This window comes from Sporisorium graminicola, chromosome SGRAM_12 (assembly GCF_005498985.1).
Source record: "Sporisorium graminicola strain CBS 10092 chromosome SGRAM_12, whole genome shotgun sequence".
NCBI classification, from domain to species: domain Eukaryota; kingdom Fungi; phylum Basidiomycota; class Ustilaginomycetes; order Ustilaginales; family Ustilaginaceae; genus Sporisorium; species Sporisorium graminicola.
In genome coordinates, this window is record NC_043722.1 from 1,313,233 (window position 1) to 1,330,519 (window position 17,287).

The 17,287-nt window shown below is 56.5% G+C and overlaps 5 protein-coding genes across 5 annotated transcripts; 3 read left to right on the top strand and 2 right to left on the bottom strand.

Moving 5' to 3' along the window:
* Window positions 1-410: 410 nt before the first annotated feature.
* EX895_002003 (uncharacterized protein) lies at window positions 411-4,493 on the top strand (the record flags this gene model as incomplete). The annotated part of the gene is made up of 1 exon (XM_029882602.1): window positions 411-4,493. The coding sequence occupies one exon, from the start codon at window positions 411-413 to the stop codon at window positions 4,491-4,493; it is 4,083 nt and encodes a 1,360-aa protein (XP_029741457.1).
* Window positions 4,494-4,960: 467 nt separating this feature from the next.
* On the top strand, window positions 4,961-5,450 carry EX895_002004 (uncharacterized protein; the record flags this gene model as incomplete). The annotated part of the gene is made up of 2 exons (XM_029882603.1): window positions 4,961-5,186; window positions 5,272-5,450. 2 exons carry the CDS (start codon window positions 4,961-4,963, stop codon window positions 5,448-5,450), a joined length of 405 nt encoding a protein of 134 aa, XP_029741458.1.
* Window positions 5,451-6,976: 1,526 nt separating this feature from the next.
* Window positions 6,977-7,372, top strand: EX895_002005 (uncharacterized protein; the record flags this gene model as incomplete). Its single annotated transcript, XM_029882604.1, has 1 exon — window positions 6,977-7,372. One exon carries the CDS (start codon window positions 6,977-6,979, stop codon window positions 7,370-7,372), a length of 396 nt encoding a protein of 131 aa, XP_029741459.1.
* Window positions 7,373-7,542: 170 nt separating this feature from the next.
* On the bottom strand, window positions 7,543-12,123 carry EX895_002006 (uncharacterized protein; the record flags this gene model as incomplete). The annotated part of the gene is made up of 1 exon (XM_029882605.1): window positions 7,543-12,123. One exon carries the CDS (start codon window positions 12,121-12,123, stop codon window positions 7,543-7,545), a length of 4,581 nt encoding a protein of 1,526 aa, XP_029741460.1.
* Window positions 12,124-13,494: 1,371 nt separating this feature from the next.
* EX895_002007 (uncharacterized protein) lies at window positions 13,495-14,559 on the bottom strand (the record flags this gene model as incomplete). Its single annotated transcript, XM_029882606.1, has 1 exon — window positions 13,495-14,559. The coding sequence occupies one exon, from the start codon at window positions 14,557-14,559 to the stop codon at window positions 13,495-13,497; it is 1,065 nt and encodes a 354-aa protein (XP_029741461.1).
* Between the last annotated feature and the right edge of the window lie 2,728 nt (window positions 14,560-17,287).

Consider the following 17,287-nt stretch of genomic DNA (forward strand, 5'->3'; position numbering starts at 1 on the left):
GAGGAGCCGAGAACAAAGTGTTGGTCTTCGCTCAATGACAGCGGCTATCAGCATCGACTTTTGAATCCAAACCTTGGCCGAGCAAGACTGAATGCAACCGTCATCCGACGGCAAGCTCAAGCCTTACCTTGCTACCCACCCACGCCTTCCCCTCGCCCTGTACGGCACTCACTCGCTGTCTCGACCATCCTCGACCTTCGGCTCGTTGCCTTTCGATTTCGATCCTGCCGCCTAGCATCCTGTTCCCACGGCTGGATTGACGCGGCCGCTCTTTTACGGACTCGGACCGTGCACTTGTCAGAACAGCTTTCATCCCATCCTTTCAACATCTCTGCAAAGATGCTTTGTCTCTCAATGTTGACGTGATCAGCGCAACAGCGGGCGACACGTCGATCCGTCCCTAAACCACCATGAACCGATACTTCCAGAACGAGAGTGACCAGGAGAATTTCTTTCCGCCTCACTCCGACACCAGTTCCAAACTTGGTCAGCTGCAGCACAACCTTCGCGACGCTCGTCTACGAGAAGCCATGCATCGTCCCTACTATCCGTCACCGCTCTCGCAGTCGCCCCTACAAGGGTCCATCTCTTCCGCCTCTCATACGGCAGCCTCCATCGCAAGCTCTTCTCACTCGACCGTGTCAACTTCGACCACTCCGCCTTCCACTTCGTCGCGGTTCTCGATCAACCAAGCGTTCAAGGCTCTGACCGACGATGATATCGATTTCTTCGACCGGCTCATCTCCACGCTCCCGTCGCCTGCTGCCGACTTTTCCCAGCTCAAAGCGGCATACACTGCCCACTTGTCCGACGAGCTGAATCGCAGGCATCGCAGATCCAGCTCATCTCACAGCCCCACCCAGGTCGACTGGGATGCTCATCTCTGGTCCATCTTGCTCAGCTTGGTCAAGGTTCGCGGCAAGAACTGGCGAGAACGTTGGGACTCGGTACGGCTCGCTTTCGGACTCGATCCCAATAGTGGCGATGAGACGGATCTCAGCTCCGCGACACAGACTACTGATGCAAGCATAACCGGAAGCTCGACTCAGCACGGCGCGGACTCTACCTCGGAGCGAGGGATGCACGCCTCGCATGAACGTTATTTGCGAGACATGGGGCAGCCCGCCAGCCCGTCTCACGCGTCCACTCCTCGCCGACAGCACTCGCACCATCGCGCTGCACCATCTCCACTCAGTCTCGGACTGCCACGGTCTAGCAGCCCCCCGCCAAGGTATGGACAATCTGAACAACAACCCCCGCATCTCCGATCGATGCAGGAAGAACTTGCCGAAGAGAGAACATCACAAACAAGACGTTTAAACCTCGACGATTCCATTTCGGCGATCCAGACCCGTCTCAGTCACATGCTTGATACGGATGGCGAGCTCGAACAGGGTAGCAAAAGCCACGTGACAAGCATGGACGATGCGGCCGCCCTCTCAGATGATGCCGTTCGTCTGCCTACAGATGCAAAGCGTCGCTTCGATGACCTTGTTAGGTCGTCCCAGTTCGCCCGCTCTAGAATGCGACAGACCCAAGCTGCGACACACGGCAGAGAAGAGCAGGATGCAAGGGCGCAACAACTCCAGATGGCCGACCTCTGGAGGGCACGCCAACTGCTGCAGACCTGCCTGGCTTGGTGGATCACCTTGACTCGCCAACAACTCGAAAAGAGTCAGAATGCAGCTGATGCCAGCGCGCGTGTTCTTGTCCAAAAGTCATGGGAGCGCTGGAGGCAGGAAGTGCAGAGTGGATTGCAAGGCAAGCGCATCGGCGAGAAGACGGATCGAGTCCGCTGCACCCTCACTGCCTTCCGACGATGGAAGCGCGTGAAAACCGCTGCCATGGAGCGCAAGGATGAGCTCAAGAAAGACTCGATGCGCATCGCTTACTATACAACCACTGCTACCGTCAAGAAGCGACTCGCAAAAGAGGCGTTCGGAGTCTGGAAGCATCGCTATATGGATCACCTTGCTGATAGCGTTCGACGGCGACATCTGCAGAGCGGTGCTTTTGCGCTTTGGCAGATGAGGTCTTTGCACACAAACCAGCTTCAGGCTCGCGAAAGAATCTTGAAGAACAAGCAAGATCAATCAGCACTCACCTGGGCTTGGGAGCGATGGTCGGATCGAACTGAGAAGGCGAAAGCTGTGTATCGGTTCCAGCATTACCACAATCGGCTCTTACTCGTCGAGGCGCTTCACACCTGGCGTCAACGCACATTGCTGTCTGGACTGTCGCATGCATTTGCTGAGCGTCGTCTCAAGCTAGCTGCGCTTGATCACTGGAAGAGTGCCGTCGAGCAGCAACGCATGCGTCGCAGGCAAGAAGCGCTCGCGAAGCGCTGGCACTCGCGCCGGCTCAAACAAGGTGCATTGCTTTCTTGGCGCCGCCACAACTACAGAGTTCTGGGCCTGCAAGACCAAGCTGTCGAAATGCAAGATCGGATTCAAAGAGAGAAGCTGCTCTCGTTCTTTCATCGCTGGCAACTGCATTCGCGTGCTGCTCTCCTCGAACGTGTCCGTACGACAGCTATCCTCGAACGTGCTTTCAACCACTGGAAGCATCTTCATATCTCGTTGACCACTAGCTTACAGCAGCGCGAGTCCACCATCCTGGATCGCCGTCACGAGGTCGTCAAAGCAGCTTGTCTACATCGATGGAGGCAGCTTGCAAAGCACGTACGCGAACGAGAGGAGGACATCGTGGCTCGGAGGAACGAGACAATTTGCAACGACTATTTCATCGTATGGAGAAACAAGCAGCTTCAGCATCGTTTGCTGCAAGATAAGTCGGCGGCCATCTCCGATTTTTTCGTTTTGCGATCCTCCTTGCAGCAATGGCGAAGCAAGCTCCGCGAGCATCGAGCCGATGTCAAAGAAGCGCACCATGACCAGCGTCTTGTTCAGCAAGTCTTCGAAATATGGAGGTCCAAGGCAGGTAAGCAGAGGCGTCTTACTGAGCTGTTGCAGCATTCTCTTGCCAAAAGCAACCAAACACTTGCTCGCGCCTACCTCAATCAGTGGGTCGCCAAGATCATCCAAGTCCGAAATAGGGAACTGGAAATCAAGGAGCAACGGCAACGACGCTTGCTCAAAGCTGCATTCTGCGCCTGGATTGAGGCTTGTCTACGGCACGACGATCTTCTGGCGTTGATGAACAGCTTCATTGACGTCAAGGAGGAGGAAAGAAAGAGGCACACTTTCCTTCACTGGCTCAACTTTGCACGCGAACAAAAGGAAAGACGCCAGAAAGAAGAGACGCTCGCGGTCGCTGCAAGGAAGAAGCTCCTAGCAACGACATGGGATGCCTGGCGGGACAAGCACAAAGAATTCGCGCTCGCGACTCAAGAGTACGAGATGCTGATGCGTCGCCACCAGCTTTCTCAGCGATGGGCCCTGAACACGTGGAAATCTCAAACGCTCTTGCTGCCGGCCATTCGAATGCGCAACATCTCGCTCAAGCGAATGGCTCTTCAGCAATGGAAGCAGCGCCTGCCAGCCGCGCAACTGTCGAATCAGGCTGCCAAGATGGACCGAGCACGACTTTTGCACCCTAGCTGGCGAACGTGGCGAGACAATCTGAAACTCAAGCGTCAGCTTCGTGCTGCAGCGCGGTTCGGCGCGGGCAGTATCAGTGCACAACGATTACGGACGCTGTCGGCTGCGGCATCCGCTGCCAACCGCTCTGCGGGATCTTCATCCCCCTTGTTAGCCCATTCATCCTCTCCCTTCCGTGTTCTGGGAGATGCTGGCTCATCTTATCGCTTAGCGACGCCTCTACAACGACCCAAGACGAGTCTGGCTGTTCAGAGTCCGCCGCCAGCAGACGCTTCGCCGGAGGCGAGTCCCCGCACAGGGCGGCCTACCCAAAAAGAATCCAGCTTGCCTCGAAGAGGAACATCGGTGCCACGTCATCTGGAAGCAAGCTTCGCAACTGGATCGGTGCACTGCTCACCGGGCCAAGGGAATAGCTCTACATTCGATCAGTCGCCCTCAAAAGAAGCCGCTTCGCGAAGAGCAAGAGTTGTCCCGATTGCGCCCACCTCGACCAGCATCAGCGAACAGAGTCGATTCTCTTTGGCTCTGAAATCTTCGACTTCATCCATCTCGGCGGCGTATGCAAATGAATTCAATCCGACGACGAGGAATCGACGCCAACCTCATGCCCACGACAAGGGCGCGACACTTTTATCGGCCGCGCAAAGGAGCAGCACGAATGGCCAGGAGCAAAGTGACAACGAGTCGGACTTTGCCCGCAGGATCAAGCGATCTGCGAAGTACGACCAGACGCCGTTGAGATCGCCTGCAGCAGGAGTGGCACCGCCCGAAAGCAATGACGGTTTCGAATCTGCCAACTCGGTGCATTCCGCGCCCGCGCGAACTGGATTGGCCGATCGCTCCAGCACGCCAAGGCAGTCACTAGCAGTGGCGGAAGATATGATCTTGCTGCTCCGCGCGCGTGCCCAGTCTCAACAGCGTCGTCAACAATGATCCATCTGTGTGGTGCTCGTCTATTGTTTTAGGGATATTGCAATCTTATTAGAGGCTATTTCCTCGAACCTCTTGCCTGTATTGATCGGTGCCGGTGCTAGCAGCGAGGCGGACGTACAGCAAAGACAGTGCGGGCGAGTTCACTTGGCATAACATGAAGGTGGGCCGAAGTATTCACTGTTGAGCGATCGTTGACTATAAGATTTGCATGGTTGGGCGGACGTAGTTTGCAGAGGCCGTTGTCAAGGTGTGGGCGAACCTTCTGCAACCTTATCCTGCATGCTGGACCAACTCGCAAGGAGGCTCGTCTGTGAGCGTCAAGGATGAGCATCCAAACAACGAGAACAATGGGTATGCCTGACTCTGTCCGTGCGGATGAACGGTTGCATATAAGGACAGTCTCGCAGTCTGCAAGAGACTCATTCACCCATCCATCTCTCGCTGCTCGACTATCGTCATCACTTATTATGATCCCCCCCAAACTCTCCACGCTCGTCTTTGCGCTCGTGCTCTCGAGCCTTGATGTCCAAGCAGCCAGCATTACTCCTTCTCCGGATTACGCTTCCCTCTGTGGCCCCGACGCCGATCCTGACGTCGGTGCAATTTGTTTCGACCTCACCTACGACATTCGAGAGCACATTCGAGGCAGATCGTTTACCTTCGTCGGCGCCCTCGACCAAGACAATAGCAACCGTACGTCCCGAGCTGCTGCTGAAACGTGCGATCGAGAAGACCCAAAACTGACAAACAGAATACGCTATCGTCGCGGCTTTCACAGATCTCGCTATCAAAGTGCCATCGCAGGTGTGGTTCACCACGCTCCAGCATCGCGTCGTCCTTGACCCCATAAATCAGAGATCCGTCCGCTGTGTCAAGTACACGATTACTTCCTTCGAGGACGGCGAAACGCACCGGAAGGGACTCTACTGCCCGGGGAAGCCTCATGTCTCTGTGTAAGCGAGATTACGCTGTCGGCATCCACTCTCGCTTTTTCACAATGTGCTTCGAATCTTCTATGCTAGACTTCTCCGATTCGTCTGATTCTCTCTGAGCCTGTTCTGCTTCCACAATTGTGGGTCGGAGAAAGGCCGTTAGTAAAGCAACTTATGTGGTGTTCGTGAGAACGATCTCAGCAGCGCGGTGGGCTCTAAGTGGGCTACGTTTGCAAATCGGGTTTGCAGTGATGGCCGTGTCTTGATACAAAGTGGGATCAGAGAGGCGTCAAGATGCAACTGCCGGTATCAACGAGCAACTGGCGCCGACTAGGGGTTAGGCATACTTGCAAGAAAGCAACCAGGGGCGACACCATGTGGCAACCAGCCACTGTCGACTTGATCAAGACGACACAACCTCTCTTGGACCAAAGTCAACAGCGGACTCTTCTTGAGCGGAGAAGACATAAATAGCACCATTGTTCTTGCATCCTTGATGTTGAGTCGTCGACCATCGGCAGTCATTAGCAAGACGCTCCTCGTTCTCTGATAGAATCCTTCTCTGACAACATGCGAGACCTCAGCTCTGTCTTGTTGGCCTCTGCACTCGCATTCGTGGTCGGTAGCAGCGTTGCACAGGCTGGCAACGAGTATGCAACGTACTGTAAGAAGGCGCCTGCCGTTCCTGCCGGTATCCGGTACGTCTGCTTGGAAACCAGCGGCGCTGCTCCTCTCTTCGGCACAAACGCGATGAAAGATGCCAGCTTCTACAGCAATCCTTCCGATCGTACCAGTGAGACTCTTTCTGCTCGCACCCAATCACAACGGTACAAGATTCTGACCTGTCTTCTTTCCTTGATGTCTGTGTATGGGCGCAATGGGATGCGGGAACAAAGAGTTTGTGATCGTCCTTCATAGCAGTCAGAGCTATGCTAAGTTTGCTGCTGGAGCATCCAGCGTCCAGATCGAGGTGGATGGAGCGGGCGAAGGCTGCTTCACGGTTGGCATCACGAAAAATCCCTCAGGGGTGCCCAGCACGGAGGAGGCAAAGCAGTATTGCGGAGGTCATACTCTGTTGTGGATCTAAGAAAAGGTACCTGTTGCTGCTTGCTCTTACGCTCCCTCAGCTTGAGCGATGCAGAAGCTTCATAGAGCTCACTCCTTGCCAGTCTGGCCGTAATCGAATCCATTTTATCCTGCCTCCAGCTTGCGAAGTTCAGAACGGCCGAGGCTCAGCCCTAATCAGTGCCAACCGCGGACGACTGACATTCTAAACAAGTTGCCGCCACCTGAGTCTCGTTGTGGCCGTGTGTTGGTGCGTGCTTTGTCTGTGACACCGGCGCCCACCTGTTGCATCCTAAGCCACAGCACTCCCTATTGGAAACTCCTTTCCCTGGCTGGCGTGTGTGCCAGCGAGAGTACCTACATATACAAGCTGACCCCCTCCCTCACCACGACCTTCCCCTTTGCCTCAGCATCAAAGCCGTCACTCATCGCCCACAAAACCGCTCACGCCGACTCAGTCCAGCTCTCGCGCCTCCCTCGTACACCATGCTCCCACTTTCCGTCACTTGGCTCGCTTTTGTGTTTGGTGCTGTAGCCATCGCTGCGGGCATAGCTCGCGGCACGACATTCGGCGGATCCTACGACGACTACTGCCCTACTCCAGGCAATGCTCCGGAAGGAAACATCTACGCCTGCTTCCGATCCAACGATGGCCCTCCAAGCCTGTCTCGAGGCGTGCAGAAGCACTCGGCGATCAAGAGCTCGCGCAGCAGCCCGCGCGACTTTGCACTCGTCATGACCAGCTCCGACCAGTCCATGTTCCGGACCAACACACACGCGGTCACTATTGATGCGGATGCTTTGGGCTGCGTCAGGTACACCGTCTCTCCCAGTGCTCGACAGGACACTTGGTGCACGAACCAGGATCCGATTGTGATCTGACCCGCACACAGCCCTGCTGGCAGACGCAACATGTCTGTCGATGCAATCAGCTTGTTCCGCGCTTGCAGCCTCGCTTTAGAGCCATTATCTCAGATGCAGTCGAATGCAATGCAATGGTGACGCTGTATTAAATTGAAACTCGGGGTGACACCTCGTCAAACACAACAGATCTAACTTTCGCCGCCACTGACCGCATCTTGAGCACCGGACTCGTCACCGCCACCACGAGCAGTAGCAATCGACGACGTCGAGAAGCTTTCTGCCATTCCTCCTGCCGCTGCTGCTACTGTTGCTGGCTTAGCCGCCGCATCTGTCTCTGCACCTGCTGCTACTGTGGAGAGACTAGTCGGAGTATTCGGAGTTCCAGAGTCAGCTGCGGCCGCAGCAGCCGCAGCCGCCGCTGCCTCCTTATGCCTCTTCTCGCGGTCCAGCTTCCTCATCGACTTCGACCGCGTCGGCCGCTTACCGTCCTTGGTCTCCCTCGTGGTGCTCTCTCCGTCCGCGGCGAGCATCGTCGCGCTCGACACATCGCCTTCTCCAGCTTCGACACCGCCAGCTGCAGCATCGTCATCGTTGCCACCATCCGCACCACCGCTCGAAGGCGGGAACGTCATCTCGGTGCCCATGAACGCATGATTGAGCAGCTCGTCCGCCGAGGGCCGGTCGTTGTAGTCCAGCTCGAACGTCCTTTCCAAAAAGTCCCTGCACTCGTTGCTGATCTCGTCCGGCAGACTCGGCTTGCGACCCATACCAATCTGGAAGAGCGCCTGCATTTGGTTGAGCTCGGCCCATGGATGCGTGCCCGAGATCATCTCTACGACCAGACACCCGAGCGACCAGATATCGGCTTTGATCGTGTAGCTCGTCTGCTTGACCACTTCGGGCGCCATCCAAAACACACTCCCCTGCAAGCTCGGTCTATGCGCAGCTCCCCCGGCTACGACGGCAGCCGCACCGCCCTTGTTGGTCGCAAGCACCAGATCCGACTCGACCTTTTTGCTGATACCGAAATCGGAGATCTTGATGCCTCCCTTGTTGTCGACCAGAATATTCGCGCCCTTGATGTCGCGATGCATGATGCCCCGGTTGTGCAGGAACGACAGACCCTTCAAGATCTGACGCACAAAGTTGCGGACCAGCGGCTCCTCGAACGCGCCATAGTTGCGGAGGAGCGCCACGATCGAGCCACCGGGAACATACTCGAGGAAAATGTTGAGATGCGAGCCATCGGCAAACGAGTCGAGGTACTGCACAATGTTTTCGTGTTCCAATGTCTTGAGCAGTTTGATCTCCCGTTCGAGCGCCTCGAGCATGCCCTTTTTGCGCTGGTCAAGATTCGAATCGCCCGAAGGCAGCTCGACCTGCTTCACGGCCATCAACAGACCCGTCTTGGCGTTCATTCCCAAGAAGACGTTACCAAAAGAACCAGCACCGATGAGCGCCCCCTTGTGCCACTTGATGGGCGCCTTATTTGCCGACGGCAGGTAAACGTCGTTGGCTGGATCGTCGTGGTCCGTATCGGAGCCGTCCGAATCGATGTCCGACTCGGTAAAGCCCGGGGCAGAGTCGCCGTCGCTATAGTCGCCATTGTCATCGATCGAGCGTCGCAGTTCGGAAACCGAGCTGGCACGGGATGTTGTGCTGCGTGCGACAGCCATGGGATCGCCCAAATGACGGTCAGCTTCGTCGCCCGGCGCCTGGAGCACAGAAGAGGCACGCTTGCTAGCGACAGTGTGGATCGAAGCAGCTTTCGAGACGATGCTGCGGGCCTTCTTGGTGCGCGGTGGACCCTCGAGGTCCGAAGACTGGTTGGCCTCTTCGTCGCTCAGACTCTCCTGGTCGTGGACGTAGGACGAGGAAACGCCGCTGGAAGGTCGCGTCGAGGCAGCAGCTGATGAGGATCGCGCTGACGAGGCGCCAGGAATAGGAATAGGCACGCCATCCTCGTCGACGACCCAGCCTCCTCCAGCTCCAGCCAGCGAGATGCTTTCTCTCCTGTTCTCAACCTCTTGGGTAATCTCATCAACGGTGAGCAAACTGGCTGCGTCGGCATTGCGCTCGCGAGCAGCGCTGAGGCCGTGACGGACCTGGGAAGCGAGACTGCGTCGACTCCTTGCACTCTCGCCCGAGGCACGACGCGACATCGAGGGCCGATAGGGCAGACTACTGCCTTGCGAAGGGGATTGCAGTGAAGCCAAGTGATGCTGCTGCTGCGATGAAGTGCCAAGGCCGTGCCTGCCACCCGGGAACGTGGAACTGACCTCAGACACGGGCGAGCCAACGGCCTTGAGATCGCGCGACCATTCATCCAGCGAATCTCGACCGACCACTGGCGGAAGTGTAGGCGGGCCAGTCACGGGCTGTTGCAAACCGAGATGCGAGCTGGATGACATACGATGCGCGTTGCTTGAATGTTCATCTTCCGAGCGGGAGTCGTATCCGATCTGGATGATGGGGGTGGTACCACGATCTCGTATCGACACCGACGACCGCTCAAGCGGCGTCTGATGGCCATCCAGTGACTCTTTGTTGGGCAGAGGCGGCGCATCCGGGTCAGCGACAAAGCTCCAGGTGCTGTTGCGCTTGGAGCGCGTGCTCGCTGAAGCGCGGCCGTAGACGGAACGTCTCGCCGTGCGCTGGAGTGCCTTGGAATCGGTCGACGGGAAGAAGTCGGCAAGGTTGGTGTTGATGAGCTCCGAGGGTGGACGCTGGCCGAAAAAGTTGCGAATCTTGCTGGGTTTGCTCGTGACGGGGGGCGGCGAGATGTGCTTGCTCTCCTTCTTGGACGCGAGCTTGCCTTCTGCCTTACTGCTGTGACTGGTTCCAGCCTGGTTCGAGGCATTGTTGTGATGATTGTTGCTGCTGCTGCTGCTGAACGGACCGACACCCAGACCAGACATGATGCTGACAGTGGAAGCGCGCTTCATCTTCTTGCCACTGATTGTAACGCTGCCTGCATCGCCTTCGTCTCCATTGGTACCCGAGCCGGGCCCTGCAGGCTGCATTTGCGCGACTGGCATACGTTCGCCGAAGAATGCCTCGAGCTTGTTCCTGCCCGAACGCACCGGGACCTTTCGTGCGTCCTCGCCGGGGAGGTGATTGGGAATCCTTCGAAGTGTGAGACCACGCTCACGAAGCGGATCGTGAGGTTGAGGCGCGTGGCAGATGGCCAGCAGCTCGTTGTCGGAGAGCGCTTTGGTGTTTTGGCCGTCGGCGCTAGTGGCAAAGATGCCCCACGTCTCGGTGGCGCCAAGCTCGTCACCCGTTGGCCCTTGGTCAGCAGTAGGTGTATAGCTATTGCCGCTGGGTGGTTTGCCAAACTTTTTGAGCACGCGCGCCATGACATCGTAGGCATCGCGGCAGTCGCTGACGTTAACGATACGCGTGGTATTGTCCTCTTCGCTGATAAACTTGATGGTGCGACGTTTGAGGTCCTCCAAGGTTGGAGGATTGGGGTTCTGGTAGCCAGCGAGGTTGTAGCCCTCGCCGCTGTCGATGCGCCTGAGGGTGCCAGCAGAAGAGGACTGCTGCTGTGGGGTTGCGGACGGGGCGTAGCGCTGAGCAGCAGCGAATGGACCGCGCCCGACCGAATAGCCTGCTGCCTGCTGCTGTTGCTGAATGCCGGAAGGGGTGGTGGGGGTATTGCCGTGCGAACTGGACTCCGAGATGGGTGTTAGTGGTGAGTAGCCATCTCTGCCCGAACCACCCGGGAGATTACTGGAATACGATTGCGCACCCGTTGCCGTCGAGGGACGGCCTGCACTGGCAGCAGCGCTGCTACCAAACGATGCGCCCGTCGGGCTGCTAGATGTGAGGCCGCCCCGTGTCTGCTGCGATCCTGGCGCGTTGGAATACCCACTGGCGCCTGTAGCTGTACTGGGTCGATTGGACTGAGCGGTGTGACCGTAAAGATTGCGCGAGGACGAAAGAGCAGCGGCACCAGAAAGGGTGGGGGCAGCGACACTTCCGATGGAGTTGACCTTGCGATGGAGAGCGCCATCCGCCGTGCTTGGCTTGGAGGAAGCGGTGGAAGCCGAAGTGTTCCAGACGCTGCCACGAGCAGCGCCAGGAGTGAGACCACGAGCAGCGCTGAGGCCGAAGCCTTGGCTGTTGTTGAGCGAGCTTGCGGGCGAGGCGTATCCTGGCATGCCTCTCGAGGTAGACTGCTTCAACGTGAGTGGTGGTGGACGCATCTGGCCTCTTCGCATGCCCATCGAGTTGAGGCCGAAGCTCTGGTTCTGTCCGTCGGCCGATGGGTCGGTGGTGGGGTCGTGTTGGAGATACTCGATCTCGCCTTCGTTGGCGTAGAGCGCATGCGATGCCATGGGGGAGAGCGGTGGTATGGAGACGATGCTGGGTCTGCGAGCAACGGCGGAATCGGCACATCGCTTGTTGAGCAGCTTGATGGCGGCAGAGATACGAACGCGGTCCTTGACCATGGTGATGCCCATCTGTTTGAGTGCGGCCTGATCTACATCGAGGATAACCGAGCCGCGAATGTCGTGTTCGGCAAAGGTCGAGGCGTATTGACCGAGGCGTGCGTTGTTGAGCCAAGCGGCCACGTCGGCATCCTCCCACCTACCGAGATCGTCGTAGGTGGGGCCGGGCGGGATAAATCCAGCTGAAAGTGGTGTTGTAGGACGTGATCGCGGAGAGCCAGCGTTGGAGGACGGACCTGCAAACTGAGCAGCCATTGCGCCTGTGCCCATGGTGAGCGGGAAGCCCGGGCTGGTGGGTGTGACCGCACTCATACGGCTTGAACACTTAACCCTCGGAGAAGCCTAGAGGCGATGGACAATCAGGAGCTCGGTGGCTTATATAGATGAAAGCGTAGGGTAGGTGCTTGCTAAGATAGCCGTGCCGAACCCTGCATGAATGGCGATCGTTTGGCAATCGTGTTGATTGGTGGCTGGGTTTGACTCGTAAGCGGCGGCCAGGGCTCGTGGAACGTGGTGGGCCTGAGAGTGGGACTGCGCTTGCTGTGATGGATGCTACGCCCAGAGTAGACGGGGAGATGAGACGGAGACGGACTGTGGGCTGTCGGCCGGTGGACGAGGTAAGGGTGAAACAGATGCAAGATAGCCGGAATGCTAATCAAAGCTGCGATGTTTGCATTGCGTGGTGGGTCGTCGTCGCAATGTATTGGTGAACAGTAATCAGAGGCGGAGTTGGAAAAGCTGTCGACGTGTGATACAGGTGGCGAGACTAGGGTGTGCGAAACGCCACGACGGTATCGGGCCAATGCATGTGCGACGAAGAAGGTGAAGGAGGAAGAAATGTCGGATGTGCCATCCAGCAGCGGCGCAGCCACAGTGCAATCTCATCGGCCAAGCGCGCACGAGCAACACGCACGCGGCACACGAGCTAAGGAAAGCCAACACGCACGAGCGCACGCTCAAAGCGAGTGCTCAACTCAAATATCATGCGGCGGCTAAGCTGAACCCTGAGTTCGCTCTCTCGCGCAAAAATCCCGAATCGGGAAGGTGATGTTATGTTATAACAGCCTCACACGGTCCCTCCGTCTTCTGTCGTCATCTGAGACCAGTCATTCAAGCTCCTTCCTGTCTTCTTGTTGTTGAGCAGACAACCAACCACATGTGAGCAACTACATCACGAAGCTACGAGATGGACCATCCCATATGCTGCACTAGACGCGCAAGCGATTGTGGCTTGCAGCAGCACGAAACCGGAACCCCAAGCGTGCCACCGAGTCGGCGATCCCAGTTGCAAACTTTAACTGTGTCGGGCTGCTGCTTTCCCACATTATCAGTGCATCATCGCGCTCACAGTCGGGATGCTTGTCGACAATATCTTGCGAGACACAGTCGCGCACCAAGCAAGAGACGGAGCAGTGAACGACAGATTGTTCGTTTCCGGCGAGGCAGACTGAAAACAGGAGTTGTCAGCGGCTGATCCGAGCATGGCAGGGTGTGGGACTAGTACATCTCTTCGCGGCCCGACACGAATCCGATTGTCGCAGGCCGCGTGAGTAAACCGAAAGCAGAGAGAGAAGATAAGCCCGATCAAGGGGTTTAGCGAGCAAAGGCCGGCTTGCTGTCGATGGGCAAAGAACAAAAGAAGAAAGCATTACAAGTACAGTAAAAGACAGCACAGCAACAGGCTTAGCACGCAGCTAAGCTCAGAACGAGCAAGAGTAAAGCTGAGAGCGTCGCCACTGCTACAGCCGATAACGACGATAGCGTCAGTGATGTGGTTGTAGACGCACCGCTTTTCGACACCGCCGACTTGGAGTAAGGCAATGGCGTTCCTGATACAATCGTAGACGAGATGCCTGCACCTGAATTTGGTCGATTGGCCCCTCTGGAGCTGGTCGAGCTTGGCTTTGCTGCTGGAGGATCATAGTCAGATCCAACCGCACCCTTGGGAGGGTTGGCCGACGACGACTTGAGCACGGGCGAGTCCATCAACCAGCTGACGGCACCCATGATGTGTTGCTGGAAAGCATCGTCGTTCCACATCGCATTGGTATGACCCAAAGCCGTGTAGAAGCTTCGACCAGGTCCACCGGTGCCCGCTGTTCCCAAGCGGATCTCCTGCTTGGTGGGATCGGTACCGCCCCCGACCTTGACATGAGGATTGTAAGTCAGCTGATCGCCCTCCTTCCACCACGCGATCGGATGCGGGGAGCCTTGCTCGGATGCACGCTGCGCAATCGTTTCAACGGGATCGTCATACGAAGACTGGTCGGCAGTGATGAGGTACTGCTTATCCCACTTGGACGGGTTCGAATTATAGTTGTACATCTCGTCGTACACCCTCCATGTTGCGTTGAGGTGCTTTGTGGCTGGATGCGTGCGGTTGATGATGTTGAGTGTGGCGTGTGTGATCTGTGGATGGTAGTTGAAGTAGGCACCCACCAGACGACCGTACCAGTGGTAGTTGTAGAGCGCATCGCATGCCTCGTGTACCCCTAGGTAGCCTCCGCCTGCCTCGATGTACTCGCGCAGCGCTTCCGCTCCGTCATCTGAGAGAGCTTTGCCAGAGACCGAGATAAACATGAGCATGTCAAATTGCGAAAGCCAGCCTTTCTTTTCAAAGTCGTCCGGATCGTCCGAGTGCACCGTGTCAATGGGTGGGTCAGCTTTCTTGGCGAGTTGCTGCACCACTTTGGTCGCAGTGGGGATCGAATAGTGGTGAAACCCCTGTGTGTAAGTGTAGATGAGCATTTTTTTGTTGGCAGCGACCGGTGAAGCGAGCAGACTGAGCAATGCAATCAAAGTTGCACATGCCAGCGACGACAACGTTCTCCTTGTTGAAGTCATGAGGAGTATGTGAGCAGGGTAGGAGCTGTTATGTGTTGCCAAGCAATGAGGATAGAATGGTATGGCAGCCAGACTATGGTGCTAAGTACGCGTATCTAAGGTGTGAAGGCTACCAGCAAGGCGTTTGGCAGTCTTTTGTAGGCTGTAAGCCGAGACGAAGGGCGATGCGTGCAGCTGAGGTTGGTGATAAGCAACTCTGAAAGGATTGGGGTGCTTGGGTGCTTGCAGCTGGATTAGGTAGCGCTGTGTTCGAGGTATGAAACAGTAGAAGAGAGCGTGTCAAACGAATGTGGTTGGATAGTCGGGGTGGAGCAAGATGGACAGATGCGTTCAGGAGGGGGGTCTTTTATGAGGGATTGAACGAGGAGTGGAGAGAGGTCATACACGAGAATGGTGGAAGAGTGAGATGAGGAGAGAGGGGATGGTGGAACGATGGACATGGGAAAGTGATGTCGAGAGAGGTTCCTCTTACACAACGACAAGGGAGCCTGACTCATAGACAAAGAGAACGCAGCCCATTGCCAGACAGGGCGCAAGCGAAGAGCCAAAGTGACAGGTAACATGGAACTTTCTCGCGGCAGAACCATAAACTCAAGGGCTACGAGAGAATGGTGCTTGAATTCTGTGGCATGCTTGGCTGTGCTACGCAAGGCCAAATGAGGGCGGAGAGGGGCAGCGGACGGCCTATGGACGGAAGCATGCGAGGGTGATTGAAGGGTCGTCGAGCCGAAGGCACAAGCTGCAGATCTCGGAAGTGTATGCGGGGACAAGCTTGAAGGTTGTACCTCTCCCAATGTGTCGGAAACACATCGGCACGGACCCAAGTCATCCATGGAAGGGTCGCTGCCACCTCTACATTCAGTACTCCGCTTCTTCTCCCGCCGACTCGAGCGACTCGGACGCGAATGCGACAATAACACAGACCCGACGACAACAACAAGGCGGTGCATTCTCGACTCCGTCATACCCTTTTGTGGCAGCATGCCAGCCGATGAAGTGGGCATTCGAGTCGGATTGAGCGGGAAAGGCGTTGAAACTATGAACGGGTCAAGGCACGAACAGGGACTAGCACTGTTGAACCTGCCTGCGGTTCAGTGGAATCTGGCTGGCTGCTGCACGCCCACCACTTAGTGAGATTGCGCCCTGGGGTGGGCTCATTGATTGCACTGTCCGTTTGCCCTTCATCGCTTCGCTGCAAGTCCTGTACGTCGAGACATAAATTTTGTTTGTCTGAGTCCAAAATCAGACAGAGGCAGCATCAGCAGACAGAGGAATGGAGGTTCCGCTCTGGCCGACGAGGCGCAACAGCGTGGACCCGTGACAGCGAAAGTTGGCGAAATGCAGCTGCAGAGTGCAGATCGCGTCAAATTCTAGTTTTCCAAAATGAAGGCTGACAGGGACGGGAAAGGAGAGAGAGGCGAGATGCACACATCGTGCGTGGGAAGCCGTCTTCTGAGAAGGAACGGAGGAGCTTCTTTCCTTCTTTTCTTCTCACGACTCGATCCAAAGAGCCGCGGGGTCATCAGCTCTTGGTCTGCCCTTTGCACTTACACACGATGCATCGCTACTCTAACTTCGCTTGTAGAATGCATCCGCGGGCGACACGAAGGCATCATCGTGCTGCGCGTCGATCGTAGGCAGCACTGCACCTCGTCTTGCTTGGCAGCGTGGTCGATGCTGAGGTTGACATGCGGGCAATGCTCGAATCGACCTAAGCGAGGCAGGAGACATTTTTTGTGGCAGGGTGTTGGTTTCACTTTTCCACAGACCGCGTTCTCTGTCTGCTAAGCGAGATGAAATCAAGCTTTGCTGGCAGTACAATGCAGCAAGGAGGTGCCGACAAAAAACACCTCCGACTCCTGCACAAAGAAAAACGAGACCAAACGACGAGGAACTTCGTTACGTTTTCTACCAGGATGGACGAGGCTCTGTAATACACACGACACGCTCACAGACCCGACCGTTTGGCCACAGCGACTGTACAGTACTTGTCGCGTTGGACAAAACAACTCTCGTCTTTCGTTCCTAGCGAAACAAAATTTCCAGATCAAGTAAACACGAGGTAGAAGAATGTGAAGGGACGCTAACAACGTCGCCCACAGGCTTTGAGAGCGTTGGACCATGCAAACCCTGAGCTATGCTTGGCGCCTCGGTGCGAAAACTGGAACACGTGAACATAGCCTTGGCTGTTTTCCAACTCAAAGTCGATCTGAGGTTTCGCCAAATCCGTCGGAAGCATCGGTGCTGTTCAGCTCGGGTGTTGCAGAGAGCAGGCTGCTTGACGATGCCGAATGTCAATGGGGATCGCATAGCGAGCAAGGTCTAGCTTGGGGGAATGCAAGGAATTTCGTTCTCCGCTAGCGTTTCCGCACTTCCGATGCACACCTCTGTTTGCTTCCTGCTAGTTGGCCGCTGTTTCCCAAGACCCGGCGAGGTCGCTCAAGCGTCTTTGCATCAACCGCATCGCCGTTCATTCGTTCCAGGTCGCTTCACGCGGCGATCCAAGCCTGCGCCATCGGGCCCTCACACCGATCTTACTTATGGAAGCTGCTGCCGCCGCTTGTTCCTTTGGCGCCATCTCCAAGACTTGCGCTCACATTCCTGGCACAACTCGTCACGAGGCCGCTGAATG